General features: G+C 63.9%; 1 protein-coding gene and 1 long non-coding RNA gene across 8 annotated transcripts in view; one reads left to right on the forward strand and one right to left on the reverse strand.

Moving 5' to 3' along the window:
- Positions 1–2,049: 2,049 nt before the first annotated feature.
- Positions 2,050–21,839, reverse strand: part of EVI5L (ecotropic viral integration site 5 like) — a 29,328-nt gene continuing 9,538 nt past the window's right edge. For 4 of the 7 annotated variants that reach the window (XM_023244662.2, XM_023244666.2, XM_023244672.2 and 1 more), the window contains 19 exons: positions 19,069–19,252; positions 17,707–17,896; positions 17,055–17,279; positions 16,878–16,952; positions 16,144–16,269; positions 14,644–14,787; positions 14,418–14,507; positions 13,187–13,284; positions 13,045–13,105; positions 9,974–10,027; positions 8,977–9,009; positions 7,734–7,874; positions 6,028–6,174; positions 4,575–4,715; positions 4,331–4,486; positions 4,082–4,228; positions 3,899–3,994; positions 3,723–3,818; positions 2,050–3,548 (listed from right to left, as the gene is read on the reverse strand). In XM_023244662.2, coding sequence (XP_023100430.1) covers positions 3,264–3,548; positions 3,723–3,818; positions 3,899–3,994; positions 4,082–4,228; positions 4,331–4,486; positions 4,575–4,715; positions 6,028–6,174; positions 7,734–7,874; positions 8,977–9,009; positions 9,974–10,027; positions 13,045–13,105; positions 13,187–13,284; positions 14,418–14,507; positions 14,644–14,787; positions 16,144–16,269; positions 16,878–16,952; positions 17,055–17,279; positions 17,707–17,896; positions 19,069–19,205 — 2,442 coding nt within the window. In that variant the 5' untranslated portion in view covers positions 19,206–19,252 and the 3' untranslated portion in view covers positions 2,050–3,263. Of the gene's footprint in view, positions 3,549–3,722; positions 3,819–3,898; positions 3,995–4,081; positions 4,229–4,330; positions 4,487–4,574; positions 4,716–6,027; positions 6,175–7,733; positions 7,875–8,976; positions 9,010–9,973; positions 10,028–13,044; positions 13,106–13,186; positions 13,285–14,417; positions 14,508–14,643; positions 14,788–16,143; positions 16,270–16,877; positions 16,953–17,054; positions 17,280–17,706; positions 17,897–19,068; positions 19,253–21,839 lie in introns of those variants that run through there. The other 3 variants (XM_023244653.2, XM_023244660.2, XM_023244658.2) reach the window with 3 other exon arrangements.
- Positions 7,874–11,724, forward strand: LOC123382074. The gene is made up of 2 exons (XR_006589848.1): positions 7,874–8,485; positions 9,132–11,724. It is a non-coding gene; the product is annotated as an uncharacterized LOC123382074 (long non-coding RNA).

Raw genomic sequence — 21,839 nt, forward strand, 5'->3', positions numbered from 1 at the left:
CCTCCATCTCAGGGTGTCCTCCTCAAGCCCCTCCAGCCAGACAACCTTGCCTGGGCCCACAGTCGAGAGGCCTCAACAAAACCGCCAATCTGTCTTCACCTGTTTCCCCCATCAGAATTCCTGTCCTTCCTCCTGCAACTGAGTCACCTCGACCCTGGACCCCTTTAGCCCCACCCAGACCCATTCTCCCCAGTGTCACTCCAGAAAATGCAGCCCCTAGGCCTTTTCTCCCTGAGGGTCCTCCCTGGTGGGGGGGACCACAGTCCGCAGAGCAGGTAAAAGGACAGAGTGGGACCCTGTGTCGGACCCTTAGCCCTGTCTGTCCCTAGACCCAGTCCCTGTAGTCCACCCTATAGCCACGTTCCTGTCAGACCTAATCCCTAAGCCCTGCCTGTCCTCACCCCTCATGTCAGTCTGGAGTCCTAGGAGAAAGTCGGCCTTCTCCCAGTGGGACCGGGCACCTCCACCCCTAGGGGCCAATGTGTATGGGGGGGGGGGGAACCAGCACGCTCCCGCGCTCAAGCTCGGTTCAGTGGCAAGCCACAGAGATTCCCTTTCTAGCTGGGCCCTGCAAGGACCCAGGTGTCCTTGCTTCCAGATGCCAGGACAAAGTCAAGGGTAGGGGCTGAATCCTGACATGTTGGGCAGCCAGAGCATCAAGACCACGCCTCTAAGATGGAGCAGGGCAGAACCTCAGACACTTCCCCCAGGGCCCTGCCCCACCCCCGGGAGCCAGCTGGGGTGGATGACCCTGTGGGAGCAGGAGGGGTGGCAGCCATTGGGGGGAGGGTGTCTCAGTGTTAAATCTGTAGGCTGGGAATGGTGCGTGGAGACACCATTGTTGAGCCATGGGTCAACAATATGTGGGACTTGGCTGTCCTGGTGCATAACCGGTGTCACGCCTTGCTCCCTGGCGGGTACCAGGTGGCAGTGGGTAGGGGCACTTTGGGTGCAGAGGGCAGGGCCTGGTTGGCATCTGCCTGGACCCAATTAAGATTTTCTCCCTGGGAAGCCTCCCTTTGCCATCCCTGGCTCTGCCGCTCCCCCCCCCCCCCCCCCCCCCCCGCCCCAGGAACCTGCCTCAGCTCCGTGCGGAACCCCCCTACGGACTCTGCCTCTCCGGGCCTCCTTCCCCCAGGAGAGCTCCTGCCTACTCACTGTCCCTACTGTCCAGCTGTTTGGGTTCTGCCCTGGCCTCCTGATTGACCCCCAACACTGTGGTCCATCTGATGGTGCCCCCTCCCCTACCTAAGCCCTCCATGGTTCCTCAGTGCCCTCAGTTCAAAGCACAAATTCTGGCTCCCGACTGGAGAAGCAATTCTCAGTCTGGCCATGCCCGCTCTCTCCAGTACCTTCCTCATAGGCATCATGTGCCTCCTCTGACCCCGCCAGGTCTCGCTTTCTGCTTTTGCCTTTGGAGAGAACTCCATCCCCCACCCCGCCCCTTCCAGGAAGTCTTCCTGGATTCTTTTGGGTACTCACCCCACTGGTAGGCAGGCTCAGCCCCCCACCCCCACCCCTTTGTCTGTCTCCGCCACACTGGGGACCCCGCAGAGCTGGGCACAAGGCAGAGCACCTGGAAGATCTGGGGAAGGGTGTGAGGTTGAACAAACCCCAACCAGGTCCTGTATCTTCCTGAAGCCCTGGGGCCCCACATGCCTCCATGTCTCTCCTGGGAGGCCCAAGCATATTGTCCAGGTGGAAAATCAGGCCCCCCATCCAATACCTCCGTCTCCAGAGCCACCCTTCTGAAAATAGCATGACATAAGCATCCATCTGTCAGCCTGACACCTCAAGTCCTTTGCAACTTGTCCACCCCCCCCCCACCGTACTCTCTCCCAGCCCCCACACTTTTGTTCACACTGAGCCAACGAGTGACCTTTCCTCTCCCTTGCTGTCCCCCAACCCGGGCAGCCTCTTTGGCACCCTTGCTGGTCCCCTACCCCTGATTCTCTTAAACTGTGGGGCAGTCTGATGTCCTCTACACTGCTTTTCAGGACAAGGGGCTCACGGCTGCTTGCAAGCCCCCCAGGCCTGTCGCACCTTGTCTGTGACTGTGTAAATACACTTTATTTTCCATCTTTCCCGCCTGGGCGACGTGTGGAGTGTGAACAGGCAGTGTGCAAAATGGTGGTGGGCAGTGTGGGGGGCACGTGGGAGAGCCCCGTGGGCGCCCACCCTGGTCCCCAGGCTTTTGTAACACTGAGGAGTGGGCAACCGGGACGGGGGAACTGACCATGGGTCCCCACCCCAGGAAGCGCCAGGGAGATTGCTTTTGATGCTGCTCCGGGCTCCAGGAGCACCGACAGGGTCAGGCCCGAGGGTCGCAAGGCCCTGGGGGCAAGGGGCTGGGGGCATCGTTGGACTTTGGCACCGTTCTCAGCTCCGACTCTGCAAAGACCACGGGACCACCATGAGCAGCGGAGGGGAGGTAACCACTGGGAAGAGTCCTCCCCTGGGGAGGGTGGGGCTGGGGCCACAGGGAAGGAAGGGATGAAGAGGCTGGGGACCCCCTTGGAGAGCAGGCTAGCTTGGGTGGGGGAGCCTCTCCATCGTTGGCCAAGACAAGGTGATGGGAGTGTCTCACACAGGAATATGGGGGGGCGCTGGGGCGAGGGGGGTCTCTTCACTTCCTTGCAGCTGCTCTGGCCCCCAAGAAGCAGGGACAGTCACTGCCCACGCCCGGGCTGGTTTCCGCTGTCCGCTCACACCCCAGGTGGCCCTGCACACAGTAGGGGGGACTTTGGTTTCTGCTGCAGGGGCCATGATGCCTGCACCAGGCAGGAAAGGCCAGCCTGGCCATCTGTGCCCAGCCGCCAAGGGTCCCCAGGGGCATGGTGGGGTGGTAATGTCCAGCCCAGAGCCGCCCCCCTTCTTCTTCAGGCCTCCTTTAGCCCCTGGGCCCTTCCCAGCAGGGCCACCCGTGTCCCAGAAGAGGGACTGCTGGGAGGAGGGAGCTTCCTGCGCGTCCAGTCCTGGGACCTCCGGGTCGTCCCCTGCCCTGGCTGTTAAGAGGGGCAGACCCTCCCGGGAACTGGACCCGGAGGGGTACAGACCAAGATGGGTAAACACTGCTGTGGAGAGTGGGCCTGTCGGGGGACCCTGAGGATCCTCAGCCCGCGGCCCTACCCTCTGCGCCGCGCCGCTCTGGGCCTAGCCCCCGGGTGGGCGGGACCACGGAGCGCACGGAGTTTATCAGGTGTGGCCCCAGGCGGCGGCGGAGCGGGTGGTGGCCCCCTGGCTCCGGCACGCGGGGCTCGGCCTCAGTTGTCCAGGCCCTGGCTGTAGGGCGCGGCCAGCTCGTCGGCGTCGCTGTCTGAGCTGCCCTCGCTGTCCTTGGCCGGCCGCTCCAGACGGCGGAAGAAGCGCGCGTCGCGCGGGGACAGCGGGTAGAGCGCGTCCTGCAGCGCCGCGCCCACGCCCACGCCCACGCCGAGCAGCTCCTCGTCGGACGACGGCAGCGAGTCCTCGTCCAGGTGCCGCGCCAGGCCCAGCCCGTCGAAGGCCAGCGGGTCCTCGAAGGGCGGCGGGCCCTTCAGCAGCCTCACCTGGGGCGGGGAACCGGCGCGCTGAAGGCGCGGACGGACGCGCCCACGGACGGAGCCCGGCCCGCCAGGCCGCTCCTCCCGCGCCCTCCCGGGCGCCGACGCCCGAGCGTCACCCGCCGAGGACACGCGGGGCTTCCGCCCGTCCCGCGCCAGCCGGGGCGGCCCCGCGCTCACCTCGGCCTTCAGCTCCTCGATCTGGTCCTTGAGCTCGCGGATGTACTGCGACGAGTCGGAGTGGTTCAGCTGGCCCTGGATGCGGCCCTCCTCCCTCTGCGGGGCGGGCCAGGTCACGGGGGGTCAGGGCCGGGCCCGCCCCGGGGCCCGTCCCCCGCCGCCGCCCCGCCGCTCACCTGGATCTCCAGCTCGGCGATGCGCTGCCGCATCTCGGCCACCGCCGCCATGCTGTCGGCCTCCCGCAGGCGCACGGCCATCACCTCCTCCTTGCTCTGGGGGGGGCAGAGGGGGCGAGGGCGCGTCAAGGCGCGCGGCGGGGCGGGGGCCGGGCCGGGCCGGGGCGGCGGGCGGGGGCGCACCTTGCACTCGGCCTCCGCCTGCTTCCGGCGGCTTTCGCTCAGCTGCGTCTGCAGCCCCTTGTTCTGCGCCGCCAGGTACTGCAGCTTCTCCTGCAGCGCCGCGCGCTCCGCCTCCACGCGGTTCAGCAGGTTGCGGTGGATGTGGTCCTGAGGGCGGCCGGGGGGCGGGGTCACGGCCCAGCCGCGGGGCCCACCCCGCCACCCACCCCCCTCCCCGGCCCCCGCCGCGGCGCGGGCGCTCGGGCCCACCTGCGTCTCGAGCTCCACCACGCGCTGCCGCAGCTCGCGCCCCTCGGCCAGAGCCTGGGCCTCGCGCAGACGCACGCTCATCAGCTCGTCCTGCAGCTCGCCCAGCACCAGCTTCCGCGGGGACTCCTTCCAGCGGCCGCCGCGGGACAGATGGGCCTGGAGGGGGCGGGGAGAGGCGGGCGGTGCGTCTCCAGGCCCGAGGGTCGCGCGGGCCGCTCCGCGCGCGTCGGGCTGGGGCCCTCACCTGCCAGGTGTCCGAGAGCTCCTGCAGCTGTAGCTTCAGCTCCCGCGCCGAGGCCACGGCCTCGCCCTCCCGCACCTTGAGCGCCTTCAGCTCCTCCTGCAGCCGCGCCACGTTGTTCTCGTCGGGCAGCGAGCTGTTCCGCTGCGGGGCGAGAGGTGGTCAGCGCCCGGGGCGGGGGAAGCCGCGCGTCGGGCGGCCCTGCCTGCGGGACCAACACCCCTCCCTCGCGGTCTTCTGAGCTCCACCCCGGGCACCCCGGCGAGGAGGGGTTCGCCCCTGACCCCGGGATACACTGGGAAGGCGGCCCAGGCCCCTGGGGAGCAGACCCGACCCCACGTGGCCCCGGGCCTAGATCCGCAGAAATCCTGCCGGCGGAACGGCACCCGCTCTCACTGGACTGTCTCAGGGTGACCCCCTAACGTGTGGGTCTTCCATAAATGTTACTGCTCATAACACCAGGTAGGCTGGGATAGGGCGGGTGCCCCGCCACGTGGGAACCCGAGATCACCCCCTGGGGCCCATGGTCAGACCTGGAACCTGCCCCAGCAACAGCCGAGAAGGCTGTGGGTCACAGCTCCCTGTCCGTGTTCCTCTCTCCCCCAGACAGGGACAGGAAGCCCCTTTCCTTGGAACAGGCGACAGTCTAGGCCTAGGCCTAGGCCTGGCGGTTCCAAGGGCTCCAGTCCCTTAGGTCAAAATCCAGCTTGCTGCTAGAGGTCCTCACCGCCCCCAGTTTGAGTCTGGGAGCTGGGGGGAGGGTGGCAGGGTCTCCTGGGGTGCACATTTCCCTCTGATGTGGAGGGAGGTGGGAGGGAAGCCCTGTTCTGGGCCAGCTGGTGGAGCCTGAGAGGCCCATGGGGGGGTGGAGACACCCCACTTGGGAGGGCACCCCAAATAGCGCAGGCTTGAGGGAGGTGGGGCATGGCTTCTGCCTGGTGTGAGTGCGTTCTGCTGCCCCCTGCTGGCTGGGGCACCTCTTTCCCAGGGCTTTGTGGGAGTTGAGTCAACATGGAGTCAGGGTGACAGCAGTTGAGGAGGGCCCAGGAGGTCTGGGGCGCCCTTCAGAGTAGCAGGTGGGAGCAGGTGGTCTCTGTATGGAGGTGGGGAGGGGGAGAGCAACCCCCAGGGGCCCTGGCCTTCCTTCCCACCTCCATCCTGGACCCCAGGGCCTGTGGAGACACAGGCAGGTGGGACTGGCTATCCAGGAAGCCCTTGAAAGCCACCACACTGCTGTCCCTTGAGGAGTCACGCTGCTTTGTGTGTGCCCTGATGTGTGTGTGTGTGTGTGTGTAGATATCCAGGGCAGGGGGGCTTGACACGCCCCACTGGGTCTGTCTGGTCACCCCTTCTCAACTAGGGCCTGCTCATGCACCTCCAGAAGCACGTCTGGTCCCTCCACCTCCCCTCCTCCACGGTCTCCCCAACACCTGCCCACTTGCCGGCCCAGTCGCACCTTCTCCATGTCTAGAACCTTGTCCTGCATCTCCCGCAGGGCCCCCAGCGTCTCTGTCTCCCGCAGCCGTGACTGCTCCAGCTCAGTCTCCAGGTGGGCCACAAAGTCCTCGGTGAGGCGCGGGTTGTCCTGGGGGCAGGCAGAGGGCTGCAGCTGGGGGTCAGTAGCCTTCCTGCCAGCTGGCCGCAGGCCTGGGCTCTGCCCCCCCCCCCCCCTTCTCAGAGCCCCTGGGCTGGCAGAGGGGGCCGCGGCTGCGGTGGTGAGGAGAAGCCCTGGATCCCCTTCCCTGTGCCTTCTGCCCCCGTGGGGAGGGAGCTGAACCCCATCATGGGGCTTCTGATGCTCGGTGCCTAGGGATGGAGCCCCCCTGGCTTAGCCTCTTTGCTGGGAAAGCCACAAAGTGGGGACCTTCTGCAGGGCTCTTTCCAGGGCCTCAGGCTGGCTCCTAGGCTTGCTAGGGTTGGGGTGGAGGACGGGTTCTCCCAGGCACGTTCCCCAAGGTGAAGTCAGCGCCTAAGCACAAAGTGGGGGTGGGAGCAGCGTGGGGCTGGGGCATTCTTGCCCCTCCTCCACCTCCCTCCTCTCGCCGCACCCTCATTTCAAAACAGAAAGGGGTGGGGAGTCTGCTGGGATCAGGCTCTTGCTCAGGGCCCAGAAGGCTTCTCAACGCACGTACCCCAGGGTGAGCCCCAGGGGAGTGGATACCCGCCTGGTGGGTGAGGGAAGCAAGCCCTGGGGCTGGAGCCATGGCCCCATCTCGATGCCTGGAGGCCCGGGAGGGTGGTTCTCCAGGAGGTGGTCCCAGCCTCTCCTGGCTGCTGGCCCCTTCCCAGGGGAGGGCCCGCTCGCCGCCCTTGGCTACCGCAGGTCTCCGAGATCCACGGGTTCGAGGGGCCCTCCCTTGGCTCGCGTGGGCCCCGGGCCCCACGATCAGCCCCAGCCCCAGCCCCAGCAGCTATCTCCCTGCCTCACCCGCCTCTGCAGCTCAGGGGTGGCAGGTGGCGGTCTCTCTGGCCTGAAAGGGGTCATCGTGCCAAGGCTGGGATGAGCCCAGCCTTTGTTTCCCCATCGGCCTTGCTGCCGCCAGGGCTACGGTGCCGCTGGCAGGTCATGGGAAAAGGAAGGTGGCCTGGGCAGAGCCAAAGGAAAACCCGAAAAGCCACCTCCTGGAGAAGTGGACTCTTCACGGTGCTCTCGCTTGAGCACCCCCCGCCCCCGCCACTGACCCAGGGTTCATGACCCACAGCAGAATCGGGCTGCCCCCTCACCCCGACTCCGCCAGCTCAGAGCGGTGAGCACAGACCGGACCCTCTTCTGAGGGCAAAGTGCTGGGCACTGGAGCGGGGAACCCTCTCTGTCTCTCGTTCTAGCTCCCATCCCGCATGGCTGGCCCCCGGGGAAGCCCACAGCCCTTCAGACCTCAGGGACATGCTGGACGTTCCCCTAGGGAATCACAGCCACGTCAGCTGAGGGAGGGGGCACTGCAGGTGCAGCCTGGTTCCCAGGGGCCCTTGCGCCGAGGCCGCCTCGTTCTCAGTGTGGCAGGCCAGACGCCTCACCGGCGGGTGGGACGTGGGTGTGGGGCTGTGGGGGGAGCCGCGTCCCCTCCGGCTTTCTCCGTCCCCCCTACCCTGCCTGCTAGGAAGTAACCGGGCGGGTCCGGAAGGCCGGGCGGCTGTGGTGCGGGGCCCCACCCGGCCGGGTACCTGCTGCTCCTGAAGCTGCCGGATGGTGCTCCGTGCCTTCTGTAGGTCCTCGGCCGCTGAGCTACACTGCTGCCGCACCACTGCCAGCTCCCGCTTGATGACGTAGTTCTCCTCGGCCTCCTGCGCCCGCGTCACCTGGCCCTGAGCACAGCGAGGACCGGATGCTGTGGCCCTCCGCTCACATATGGCCCCCCCTCGGGCCCACCTCAGGGGGCGGCCCAGAGAGGGAAGGAAGGGGACGAGGTCTCCCGCACTCAGAGCCTGGGATGGGGAGCCCCGCCGGGCCTGGGCACGTGCGGAGGGGCACAGGGAGGAGCCTGGAGGGGGAGAGCCACCCTGGGGCCCAGGCTTTGTGGCGCCTGAATGGAGAAAGCACAAATGGCAGCTCCTTCCCCTGCCAGCTCCTGGCTCTCGGCCCCTGCCCCAGGTGGGGAGAAAGGATCCTTACTTAGGCCGATGGCACAGCAGAGTCTGGGCCCCACTGGTGAAGGTGGGGGTCTGGAGGCAGCCAGGGCCCCAGGGACTCAGGGACAGCCCCTCAGGGCAGGGCTGGGAGGTGGGACGTAGCTCTCCTACAACTCTCCGGTCCTGGCATCTGGGGCCCCCATCTACCCAGGGCGAAGAACCCCCCCCAGCCTGATCCCCCCACCCCAACCAATTCGGGCTGCCCCCCATTCCAGGCTCGGAGCCACCAGGTGGTGGGCAGAAGCTTCCAGATAAAGCCATTCAAGGTGAGGCAGCAGCAGAAGCAGGTGAGAGATGGTAGGCCTTGCAGGTAGGAGCGGAGAGGAGTGTGAGGGGTCAGAAGGGGGGTGGTGGTGGTGGTGGTGGTGGTGGTGGTGGTGGTGGTAGTGGTGGTGGTGGTGTGTGTGTGGTAGAGAGGCTCAGTGCAGTGCACACACCAGGGCCTGTTGCTGATATAGCCTCAGGGCCCCCACCTGTGTCCCCCGGAGGGCGGAGTCTTTCTGCACACGTGCATGGGCTTACACTCAGACACGCTCACACGCACCCACACACACCGTGCTGTCACGCGCACACCCCTCTTCCCCCCTAGGGAAACCTTTGTTTCCCCTGGAAGCGAGCCTCAGCCACCCCCATGCACGGTGCCAGGCCTGCCCCCACCCCGCCCCAGGTGCACCGCCCCCCCCCCCCCCATGGCAGTGGCCGAGGAAGAGGCTGTCCCTGGCTGTGGTGTGCAGGGACAGGGAAGGAAGCGGGAGAGGGAGACGAAAAGCTACAGTACCTGGATTAACCTATCAGCCAGAGCAGCGCTCTCCTACCCGGCGGAGGGGGTTCCGAGCAACAGGGGGAGGAGGCAGAGCGGAAGGCGCGCAGGGACAGGAGAGGGGGAGAGACAGACAAGAACGACTTGTCACTAACGCAGTGGACTATCTCTAGAAGCAGGGGAGAGAGGAGTGAGACCAGAGAACCAAAGAACCAGCAGGAGAGGACCCGGAGGAAGACCAAAGCCAGAGCTAGCTCCGTCCTGGAGAGGGGTCTGTGTGTGGGTGGGGACGTGGGGGTGCCCACGGCTACACCCTCCAGGGCCCAGAAAACTCGGCGTGGGAGGCGGCGCCATCCCCGGAGGGTGAGGGGCGGGGTGGCAGCGCTGGGCCAGGGCGAAGTGTTTTCCCGTGGAGTCTAAGCAAGAATTGAGACTTCGGGGCAAGGGCAGTAAAATCTGGTGGGGGGCTACTCTCTGTGGGCAGTGGAGGGCCAAGTGAGGCGGGGAGAGGAGCAGGAAGGTGGGACCCCCCCGCCTTTACTCCTGTCCTTAAAAGCAGGCTGGGGGCCAGGGTCAAGGTTGTGGCATCCCACCACGGCGCCAGTGGTAAGGCCTCCCCTCTCCTCTCCTTTCTTTTGAGGGGGAGGCTTCCAAATTCCACGGTTGGGAGCCTGCGGCCTAACTCGGGGCACCTCAGTCAAAGCTGCGGTTCTGCCTCTTTCCGCCCCATGCAGGCTGCCCAGGAGGGACCAGTGTGTGCAGTGAACTGGGTTGTAACCTCACACCCGATCCCAAGCGAAGCGGCCCTAGAACCCCTGAGTATATGGCAGCCCCCATCTCGGTGGGGCTGGGGGTGGGGGCCCCGTGAGATTTACACCATGCTCCTCGGGGCCTGCTGGCTCAGGGTGGGGCCCGGGCCCTGGCCCGGGTGGGGGGCTGGCCGGCCCTCTGGCTGCTGGGTCCTGCTTGGGGCCTGGAGGAGTTGGTGCCACAGGCTGGTGGCCACGCTCCTAACCTTCTCCAGGGTCTCAATCCGTTGTTTCAGGAGCCGGTTCTCCGTCCGAAGCCTCTATGTGGGGAGAGGGGGGGGAGTGTGTCAGAACCCCACCCCGTTCCCCATACACACAGAGGCCTGTCCCCTTAAGGGCCAGGTCGCCTCCTGGCAAGATGGAGTCGTGGTCAGGTGTTCTGGGTCAGTGATTCCAGAAAACAGGGCCAATCCCTGTTCAGAATGGCCCATTAGATTTTTTTTTTTTTTTAAAGAATCCTTGGTTCACTTAAAACAATGTGATCGCTTTCAGGCGTCAGCAGTCAGCACCCACACCCACTTTCTCTGGAGTCTGTTTCCACCCCACACGGGGGCCTGCCAAAGGCCAATGTGACACCTATCACTGGGCAGACCCTTCCTCTGGGTCTGTCAGTCCCCGCCCCTCATGGCTCTGCTTCGGGCACCAGAACGAACTGTTCTCAGAGTCTGGGTCCAGGGGAGGGGTTCTTGCTGAACACACAGGCTTCCTTCAGCGGGACAGCTACATTTCTGTGAGCCACCAAAAATCAGCTGTGCTCAAAAGCTGTCACTTCCCTCCAGCGGGGCGGTTCTGGAGGCAGTTTCCCTCGCTTTCCGCCTTCTCTCCTGCACTGATGGATTTGGGTTAGATATTTGTGGTTTTAAGTTCCCCGTGGCCTTTTGGGAAGCAGGTGAGCTTTATATATGCCTTGCATCGTAGCCTCTGCTAGGCACCCCTTACGAAGCGGGTACAGATAGTTGGACCCAGAGTGTGTGCTGAATGAACACCAACCAGATCCTGCGTCTTCCTGAAGCCCCAGGCCCCACATTCATCCGTTATTAATGAGGGCCCCGCCTCCCTGTGGATCACAAAGAACCTTTCCTGGTTTCTTCCCGGGAGAAAAAGGTGATGGAAACACTCAGAACACTCCCAGGAGGCAACCGCGGTCAGAGAGAATCATAGACTCGATTGAGGGTCATTCACTGATGTCACGGGTGGGGAAACTGAGTCCCAAGGGGGTGGTGGCTTGCCCGGGCCTCCCAGCTGGCCTGGGTTCGATCTGTTTCGGGCAGGCTCTCTGCCCCATATCTGCGCTCCAGGGTCCTGATCCTCGCCCCCGGCCCCTGCACTGCGCTGCCTTCTCTCTGGCCACGACCCACCACCGCAGAATTGCAGAATCGCAGAGATCCCTGAGAAGCCGCATGTGCCCGACTGACAACTCCCCTCTCTCCTGCTTACCCCAAAGGGAAAATAAGAGACAGGGAGTGAACAGGGACTACAGGGTCAAGGCACACGCTGGGCTTTTTTTTTTTTTTCTTTTAAATTTTCTGTATTTTTGATGCTTTGATATCCAGCCACCTTGCTAATCTTGGAGAGAATGCCTGGCCCTCGACTAGCCTTTCGTATGCAAACCAGCCAATACAGAGCCCACAGCCACCCACCTTCCCTATAGCACTGACACACCCAGCCAGCGTTCTCCCTGCCCCAAATTATCCCAGGGCAACCGAGGACTCTCCTGTAGCCCACAGCTTCTGCTGAAATTGTTCAGACCAACCAATCCTGAACTCAAACTTGACGGCCTGCCTTGCCCATTCCTTCCTGGGGATGCCCAATAAAGGAGCTGGCCCACGCTTTCCCTCTCTCACCCTCTGCATCCTGACCCACTCTGACCCACTCGGGTGCTTCCCCACGTGGCCAGGTGTGGTGGGGCGTGCCCCCTCCTTTTGGCAACTAGGAGTAATAAATTCTTTCAAGGGCAGTGTCGTCTCTGTGTCTGTCACTTGACCACCTGATTAAAACAAATTTCAGGTACATTTTGAAACAGGCTAAAAGTGAAAGCGCCAAGGGCAGGGCCATCCATGAAAGAAGGCGTCTGCCTGGATCCTTTAAGGTCTGTGGGCTCTCAGGCTCCTCTCCTGGAAATTTCCAGGTTGGGCATGTAGTCTGAGTGTCTGCTGTGTCCCTACGTACCTACCACTGGGCCCTCACAGTCACCAGATGGGTGCAGGCCCATGACCGTGTATGAGCAAGACAGGCACACACGTTGGGACTGGTGCATCAGTCAAGCTGCCATTCTTGAGAAAGGGGGATGCTTGCAAACTCAGGACACAAAACTTTCTGGAAAGCCAACAAACAGGACCAGGACACCGATGCCCTCTTTCCCCTTCAGGTATGGGTGGCAGGTGACCTGGCTTCTAATCTAGATTCTGCCTCTGCCTCTGCCCCTCTAAAGGGGGTAGAGACGTTGATAGTGGTGATGATAATAAAACTAAAATTAACAATAATGATAATAATTTGAACAGCAGAGCAAATGTTATTCCCATTTTGCAGAAGGGGACACTGAGGCTCAGAAAGGTGAATCCACCTTCCTAGGTCATACAGCTGGTCCACGGCAGAGCTGGGAAGTGAATTCTGAAGAGGACAAAGCCAGGTGTGTTGGGGTTTGGGTTTGTGTCTGTCCCTCTCACTGGACTGGGGAGACCCTCAGTCTCTGCTGTGACTCTGGCATGCAGTAGATGCTCAATAAATGCTTGTTGCATGAATAACTAAAATCACATGCAGAAGGATGAAAGCAGAGGAAGGAGAGAGAGGCGAGTCTGGGTCTGAGGGGTCACAGTGGGCACCGTCCTCGGTCCTCCGTGCCTGCCCCTGACCTCAGGGCTCCGCCCATCAGGGCCAGCTTTCCTGATATTCCTCCGGTCCATCAGGCCTGCTGTTGCTCGGCCTTTTTGCACTGACTCCCTGGGCCCAGAGCAATCTTCCCTGGGTCAGCTCCGCCTCTCCTCTGCGCGTTTTTATCCAGAGTACTTTCTGGAGTCCATAGCCTGTACCATTTGTTCCCCGACCATCTCCCCACGATAATGAGGAGGGCGTCCCATGAGGGTGGGGACCTATCCACCTTATCTGCCACCGGTCTCTGACAGTGGGGTGGGCCCTTGCTCACACGCCGGCCCGCTGGTGAAGGAAGGGCAGGTGTGTGGAGGCAGACGCCTCGGACTCGAAGCACAGGCTGTGTGCGGCTTGGGCAAGGCTGCCCTCCCAAGGGCACCCCGTCCCTGCCCCCACTCCCGCGACTCACTTTGATCTCGATCTGCTCCTCCATTTCCTTGCTCTTCATGGCTGCGTACTCCTTCTCCAGCCTGCAGAGGGGAGTCAGATGAGGCCACGTCCCACTCTCGGGGACCCCCTCTGTGCCAGTCCCCTGGCCGCCCGGCACTGACCTCTTCATCTTCTTGGGGTTGTACTTGACCTGGTAGGCCTTGAGGATCAGCTTGTCCGGGCAGCTGTCGAACTGGTGGGGGATCACCCTCTGGAAGTACTGTGGGGGCACAGGCGGTCACTGACACAGAGGCCCCGAGTGCGGGGGCCGCCAGAGCTATATGCTGCTTCCCCGCAGGAGGAGCTGGTCTGCCAGGGGCACGGCCACGGCCCAGCTCAGGGTGCAGCCTGTTGCGGGCGCTCTGTCAGGGCGTGTGGAGCGAGCGAGTGAGCGTGAGAAGCGGGGCCGGGGAAGCAGCATCCACAGCCCGGACCTCAGTTCGAAGGGAAAAAGCAGGGCCTCGGGAGCTCTAGCCGGCAAAGGCGGGGCGGTAGAGGGGTCTGAGCACAGGGACCTCCGCAGGGGAAGGGGCAGGCATGTCGCTGCCCCCGGGGGGCGGTGAGAGGAGGCCGAAGAGTGTGAGGAATCAGGGCGGCGGGAGCGGCCTGGAGGGAAGACCCCTCGCTGGTCGGCCCGCACGCCTGCGCCCGGGAGCCCGGGCAAAGGGTTAAGCGTAAGCCCTGACGGAGCACACAGCTTGCTGCGGTTCGGGGCCAGGCTGGCTCCCGCTCCCCAGCCCAGCTGGCCCCCTCTGGCAGCTGCGCACAATGGATGCCCGTGTTCATGGACACAGCCGTGGCCTTTGTGCATTCTTCCCCGAAGCACCAGCTGGAAGACGCGGGGAGGGGCAGGGGCCTGCATGATGGGGACATGGCGGAAAAGCAGGCTGGCCTCTTCTCCAGCAGGCGGGACGGCCAGGGCGGGTGTGAAGCTGCCCGGACCCCTCCTTCCCTCCCGGGCCCTCGCCTGGCCCACGTGCCGGGACCAAAACCACACCCAAGACCTTGTAGTTTGGCTGGTATTACTATTTGCCGGGTTAGACTTTGGAGGACCCAGGGCTGGGAGCAGGAGGTCGGGGCGGTGGTGGTGGGGGGGGGGTTAGGAGGACCGCCCAGGGCTTGGCTTAAGCCTAGACCTCCCGTCATTTCCCCCAGGCTGCTCCTCAGAGCCTGTCTGGGTCCTCCAGGAAGGCCTCGGGGAACAGAGGTCATGGCAAAGGGTCAGGATGTTCAGGACACCTTCCGCCCTTGCAACTGCCCCCCCCCCGCCCCCTGCCATCTCTCAGGAGGCCTTCACCTGCCCCGGTGCCCCTAGTGTAAGGGAATCCCGCCCACCCTGCCCCTCTGGCCCACCTGGGACATCCCCTCCATGTCCAGCTGCATTAGCTCCGTCTGGTTCACCTGCAGCAGGGCGAGGCCGACCCGGAACACAATCTCCAGGCCCTGCAAAGGTGATGGTGGCGGTGCATCTCAGGTCCTGTCGTCCCAGGGGTCTCCGAACCCTCCCCGAGTCCCGGCCCTCCCTCAGCCCGGGCCTGGCTGGGGATCTGGGAGAGGAAGGGGTGTTCGGCGTCCTCACCTCGTACATGAAGATGTCAAAGACACGAGTGGCAACAGGGAGCGGGAAGGTGGTCAGGAAGAGTGTGAGGAACCAGGACGAGGCATACATAGATGTGTGGAAGCTCTGGGAGCGGAAGTGGGTGTTCAGATCCGGGAGCTGCTCCTGGGGTGGGGGTGGGGGGGAGGCCAGGCGCCGTGAGGAGGCCGCCAGGAATGGCTGTCCGGGCCCCCCGGGGCCCCCTCCACCAGCCAGGGCCGGGCTTCGGCGCCCCGGCCTCCAGGGGGTCTTACCCGCCTGCCCTTGACAACCCATGGCACTGTGTCTGGGGGAGGCTGAGGTACCCCAGGGCTCTGAGCAGCACGAGGTGGGGACACCGGCAGGGGCGGCAGGTGCAGCAGCAGCTACTGGGTATTGGGGATGCACGGGGGGCCGCACTGGCAACCACCCGTGGGGTCCTCACCGCTGCCTCAAGAGGGAGTTCTGGGGCTCGGGAGAGGTGGGTGGTTACACAACTCCCCAAGTTCACCCAGAGAGCGAGAGGTGGGCTGTGGCGTGAGCCCCATATTCTGTGACCCGCCGGTTGCTGTGTCCACCCACCGCCCCCTACGTGGTACTTGTGCCCAGCGACGCTCAGGGGATGCCTGTCTGCCTGGCCTGAACTTCAGGCAGCTGGCAAGTGACAGGACCCGGGGAAACTGGGGCTGGACCAGGTGTTAGGACCCCCTGGATGTCCTTCACCAAGACAAAACAGACTCTGGGGCTGTCTCCCCACCTGCCCTGGGGCTTCCTCCGCAGCTGGGGGTTCTCTGGTGCTGTGCAGCTACTTCACCCGGGAAGGCCTTGGCCACCCAGGCCAGGGTGGGGTCACTTCTTCTCCGTGGCCCCGGGCCACCTGCTTGCCAACACGACCCGGTCCCCTCAAGCGACAGCACCTCCCTGCCATCTGCTATGCAGAGCTACACAGCCCCACCTGTGACCAGCTTCTGAAGCAGGCCGTGTGTGTGTGTGTGTGTGTGTGTGTGTGTGTGTGTGTGTGTACACGCACGCATACACGCACGCCCAGTCTCTGTCTGCCAGGGGCGGGCCCTGCGGGGGCTGCTATTTATAAACAGAGGCGGCTGCTCTCCAGTATCAGCAAAGGCAGGCAGACAACACTTTCCCTCCTTCCACCACACTGGGGAGCAGACAAGGAGGGGCTGCGGGTGTACCTGACAAGAGCCAACCCGACCCCTCTTGCCCTGGTGGCTCTGGGAGTCCCATGTTCTCAGGGGTGCCCACCATCAATGGTTGGCCCTTGCCCCGTTGCTTGAAGCACCCTTTGGGGCAGTACCCATCCACCCCCCCCCCGCCCCCCCGCCCTGGCCCTGTCGCAGCACAGGACCCCCTTCTGAGCTGGAACCTCTGTGTGCGATTTCCCAGCCCTGGAACTTTCAGCTAAAGAGACTGGAACGGGGCAGGTCTAGGTTAGCACCCACGGGCGTGGGGTGAGCGGGTGCAGACCACCCGGCCTCCGCTTACCTGTAGCATGGACTCGAACTGATAGATGCAGAGCCCCAGCTCGGCCATGCTGGGCTTGAAGAGCTCCCTCAGGCGGTACTCCTGCATCAGCCGCACGAAGACACAGAAGGCCTCCTCCTCGGGCATCTGGGTGGGTGGGGACAGGCAGGGTGGAAGGGGCGCTCGCGGCTCTTCTTATGGCCCTGGGGCGTGGTGCTTCGCCTGCCTCTGTTACGTTTAGACTTACAGAACGCGGACTGCGTAGGCTGCCTGGACCCTCATAACAAACCCCTAGTAAATATCATCATCCCAGTTTCATTGATGGGAAAACTCCTGAGGCTGAGACCACAGGCCTCCTGGCAGGAAACAGGGAGCTGGGACTTGAAGCCTGGGGCTGGCCACCCCCAGCGCCCAAGGTGAGACACCCTCTGGTTTAGCCCCAGCTGTCTCCATTCTCCCCTCCTAGGTCTGCCGGGTTCTCTGGAGGAAACCCTTGGCCCAGCTAACACCGCACTGGCTGACCTAAGCCCTCCGCCTGAGTGCCAGCCCTGGGCGGTGACCGGGCAGCTCCCGGAGGGGACGGTGGACCAGGACAGGCAGCCAGCCCCTCCAAGCCCACCCACGGGGGGCTTGGCCTGGGGCCTGGCGGGGGTCGTAGGTGGGTGGGGAGGGAGGTCTGGCCCCAGGAGGACCCTGGACGGGGGCACGCTCTGCTTTGGCCCACCTCCCGGGCTTGTGGCTGGTGCCTGGCCTACCTGCATGAGGAGCAGACCCACGATGAAGGCGCTGCCCTGGCAGTAGCCCACCTCCCTGTCCACCAGGGAGTACGCCTGCAAAGGGGACACACGCTCATTACCGCAGGGGCCCTCCGGGCCGGCGGGCCGTCACAGGCCGGGGTCTGGGCGTGGAGACCCGCCGGCCCCGGGCCTCACCTTCATGACGTTGAAGAGGACCTCCTGGCCCAGGCTGTCCTGGCCCTTGAAGAACTCGTGCTCTGGGTAGGTGCGGGCGATGTCCCTGCGGATCAGCTTCTCACAGGGCGAGGACATCTTGAGCAGCTCCGAGTACTGGTTCTTGACGGGCATGTCCGTGGCGCTGCACAGGAGTTGCCACACGATGGCCCGGAAGTGGTGGGGGATGCCCTTGCGGATCAGCTCCTGCCAATGGGGGGGGGGGCGGGGGGGGGCGGGAGGCCGGGCTGGACCCTGTCCCAGGGCGGCCTCCCCACGGCCACCCGGTCCAGCCCTGAGACGGGGCTGGCCTGTGGCTCGGTTGCGGCCCAGAGCTGGCCGAGCCCCCGTGCTGCGGACAGAAGCCATGCTGCTTAATGCGCGGTCCCCAGTCCGTCACGGAACAGAGCGGGCGGGAAACAAACGGGTACCTGAGACACCGGCGTGACAGCCACTAGCTTGGCCGGCCCCACCCTGCACCGCGGCCCTGGCCCTCCCGTGTCCTGGCAAGGCTCATCTCCACTTCCGCTCTCTGCCCGCGGGGGGGGCCCCCGGATGGCCCTGGGACCCTGGTGCTGCCCTCCGGTGGCCCAGTGACCCGGCCGGCCCCGCCCAGCCCCACAGGCCCCGCCACCTTGAGCAGCTTCTCTTTCCTGCGCCTCCACTCCTCCCACTCGTTGGCGATCCGGCCCCACAGGATCCACGTGTCCTCCTCCAGGTGGCTCAGGTTGGAGGAGGCCGAGGAGCTGGACACCAGCGAGGAGCCGCTGTTCCGCCGGGAGCCGTTCATGGAGCGCATCGACTTGGAGTCGGCTTCCAGGAGCCTGGGCAGAGAGGGGCTGGTGGGGGCGGGGCCCCGGCTGCGGCCAACTCCTGCCCCCGCCCCTGGGCTCTAGTGACTCTCTGGGGACAGGGCACCCCCGGGGGAGCCCGGCCCCTCCTCTCAGGAGTCCCAGACTGGGTCTAAGTTGTTCTCGCTGGGGGGCCTTAGCCGGTGCTCTACCCTCTCTGGGCCGTGGTCCTCGTTCCCGGGCCCCCAGAGAGGCCAACATCTTTGTGTCCCGTTTGTGTCTAGCACGGGGCTGAGAAGCCCGTGCATTGGCGGACTCAGTCGCGTACCAGCACCGCAGGGCAGGGTTGGTTAAGATCTACGCTCTACGCACCAGGTGCAGGGAGGGCGAGCCACTCAGCCAGCTGGCAAGCAGCTGTGTGGCCGTGTGTTTCTGCTGCTCCGCCATCTGGGGCCTCGCTGACCCCGGGGGGGGACCACCCTCTGGCAGCCCAGCAGATTCCTAGAGATGGGTAAGGACTTGCCTGCCAAGCGCAGTTTTCCTATGCAGACCAACCAATCTAGAACCCCCAAACCAACCCCCTCCCCTGCTCTGATCACCCCAGGGCCAGGTGCCAGGCCAACTAGGCTTGGCCCTGCACCCCCGAGCCCGCTGAGATTACTCGAGCTAGCCAGTCGGCCTCGCTGTTCCTTCCTACAGGAACCACAACGAAGGCTCTTGCTCACGTCCTGCCTCATTCCCTTTGCCCCCTGACCGACGCTGGTGCTTTTCTGGTTAGCCCCACATGGTGTGCCGGGCCCCCTCCTCTAAGAGGCGGTGACTCACAAACTCTCTGTCCATTGGCCTCGTTGTATCCGAATAATAATACCGCCTACATTTTGAAACCAGGGGAAGGGCCAGAGGAGACAGGTGGGAAGGCCTGGCTCCAGAGTCAGAGGATTTGTTCTTCCCTCCAACAGAGGCTCAGCCAGCGAAGGCCAGGTTCACTGGCCCTCTTGAAACCTTGGTCTCATCGGAATGGGGAAACCGATCATCTGGGGTTGGAGGACGGCAGAAGACGTCCCTTGTCAAGCCTCCGGTGGGCGCTGTTACTTTGCCGAGGGCCGGGCCCAGCTCTTAGTGTGAGGGGGGGCCCCCGGGAACTTCTGTGTGGGGCCCAGGCTGCACCCCTGAGGCCACTCCCCGCCCCCCAGGCCCCAACTCACCGGTTCTGCTCTTCAAGCTTGGCCAACAGCTCCAGCTCATCGGGGCTGAGGTTCTCGGAGTCAGAGGTGGGGGAGCAGGTGGGGGCCGACAGGGCCTCCTGGGATGAGGAGTCGGGGCTCAGAGTGGGGCTCGCCATGGTGGGCAGGCTCGTCTGCTGCGAGCAGGGCCAGGTCACAGCTCTGTCTGGGGGCCGGAGACATGTATGGTCAGCACTGGGTGGGGGCGCCTACCCTGTCTGGCTGGCTCTGGGCCGGCTGAGCCTGCTGCTCGCCTGCGGACATTTCCTCACCTCGGGCTGCCCATCTCTGGTCTGTCCGCTCGGTGCACCCCCCATCCCCACGTACTCCAGCCCAGCGGACGGCCATGCTGGCTCCTTCTATGCGAGACACCAGCTACCATGATCCCTGCCTGGGTCCAGATGCATGGACGGAGACAGAAGGACCACAGCCAGGGCCCGAGCTGCCCTGCTGTCCCCGGGCATAAAGGCCAGGTCTCAACTTGACATCCCTGAGTCCTCAGCAGGACCAGGGGCAAAGGCTCCCTGTCACTCAGGCCTTGGAGGCACAGAAGCCCCTGCTCCAGTGGCCCTTCCTGACGGCCTTGGTCCCTGTCTCTGGCTAGATCCTGTCCTGGGAGCCCTGCCTCAGCATCCGACCTTCCCCGTCTCATCAACCAAAGTGGGTGGCTGGCACAGCCAGAAACAATTATTCTCTACCATTGATTGGCTGGTGTTGCCAAAGGCCGGAAGAGTCGACTCCCCTTGGGCTGGGAAGCCGGGGATGGACGCGTCAAAGTGCTGGGAATGTGTGGCCCGGTGGATGCAGAGCGAGAGCCACAGGCTCTCGTCAGTACCCCGATCTTGGCCGGGCGGGTGCCAGGCCCATTTGTCTGATTTTTCTTGGGGAGGATCTGGCCCCGCCCTCCTGGTGGCTTCCAGAACACTAGCCTCTTGCTTTCTGCCGGCTTCAGGAGAGGCAGCTCAGCACCGTACCGAAAGCGAGGGCTCTGGACTCAGACGAATCTGTGTCTGAACCGTGGTTCCCCCTCAACTAGCTGGGTGGCCTTGGGCCAGTCCCCTGGCCTCTCTGAGTCTCCAAAGACTGAGGATCATACAGGACCTGCTCCAGAAGGTGGCGGTGAACCTGAGTGTGCCACCGCATGGAACGTGGGAGAACGGCGCCTGACACTTAATGACTGCTCTCTAGATGGTGGCCTTGATCATTCCTTCCAGAGCCAGGGCCAACATCTAGCTGGCCTCCAGGGTTCTGCTATGCCTGGTGTGGGGACTGCTGGCAGGAGCTGCCATCACCCTGGTGGGAGGTTTTAGGGGTGGGGCATGGCTAGGGGAGCGAAGGCAGGGGCTGGGGGCGGTGTTCTTTCCACTCAGTCATGTTTCTGGTAAGCCCAAGCATCAATGGTCTGAGAGAATGGGGATCTCCAGGGCCATGGAGGCGGGAAGAAAGTGCTCCTCCCCTCCCTGTCGCTTTGGACGGCTCCTTCACGTCCCCCTACTCTCCTGCATAGTCTGTGACAGGAATCCACTATTGCCCTTGGACCCCACGTGACCTGGCTCTGACAGCTCCGCCCAGAGGGGCCCTTGGCCAGGCCCCGGAGAGGGGGCATCTGGTCCCCTAGGCAGCAGAAGGACAATGACAGGACAAGAGTAGACCATTTCACTCACACCTGCCATCAGGTCACTGGGCGCCTACTTGCAGCCTAAACTCAGACCCCAACTGACACCTGAGGGCCCACTGGGTGGCTGGGCTTGACCCTGGCCATACACTTGATTCCAGCCTCCTTGCCCTGTGCTGCCCTGTCACGGGGTGGGAGCGAGAGGGCATCATTCTTTTTTCACCTTGTAGGGGGCCCAGAACCCTCCCTTCCCAGGTCTCTGTGGCTCCTCAGGGCCCCTGGTTCTGCCTCTGGCTCCCCAAGGCTCTCTGATTCTGTTGGGTGCCGAGGGCTCTGGCTTGGGTGGGCGGTACAAACTCTGGGTGGCGAACCCTAGCAGAACTGGAAGAGCTCTTCCTCCCACGGCCTCGCTGGCCAGCGACAACTGCCCCAGAGAACGGGCCACTCTGCACCGTCTAGCCAGGAGTTAACCTCTCCGGAGAGAGGTGGGGCCCGCTCCGGGCCTACCACCGAGTCAAAGTCTGTGACCAGCCAGGGCAGAGGCGGGCTGTGCACAGGAAGCCCTGACCTGGAAGGATCTCTCTGGGCGGGGAGGAGCTGGGAAGGCAGGCTTGGGAGGTGGGAGAGAGGTGGGGGAGGCGAGCACGGGAGCCTCCTAAGCACCGCTGGGGTGGGGGAGCAGTGGGAGCCCTGGAGCAAGAGACCACATGTGGCCAGTGTGGTGGTCTGGGCCCGCCATCTCAGGAGGCCTGGAGTGCCCTGGTGTTCACGATGCCACCCCCAAAGGACCCGAGGGACTGCTTCAACTCTGGCCTTCTGATTTCAAAACACAACCAGCCACTAGCAGGGCTTGTCCAGATATTTATCACATATTAATGTGGACTTCATACAGGAAGTAAAATTGATTCAATACACACGGCTGAAATTTGCAGTCCGAGAGACAGAACCTTCTGATCCCTCAGGAACTTTCTCTTGACTCGTCGCCAGATTCTCTAAACACTGCCTGGCGCTGGAAGCCATCCTCCTGATGCACACACACACACACACACCATACACACTAACACACTCATGTAATTGACCCGCACACACCCACACATACTTACATACACTCACACACTACCTCACACCCGCTGCACTC

This window comes from Felis catus, chromosome A2, assembly GCF_018350175.1.
Source record: "Felis catus isolate Fca126 chromosome A2, F.catus_Fca126_mat1.0, whole genome shotgun sequence".
NCBI classification, from domain to species: Eukaryota; Metazoa; Chordata; class Mammalia; order Carnivora; family Felidae; genus Felis; species Felis catus.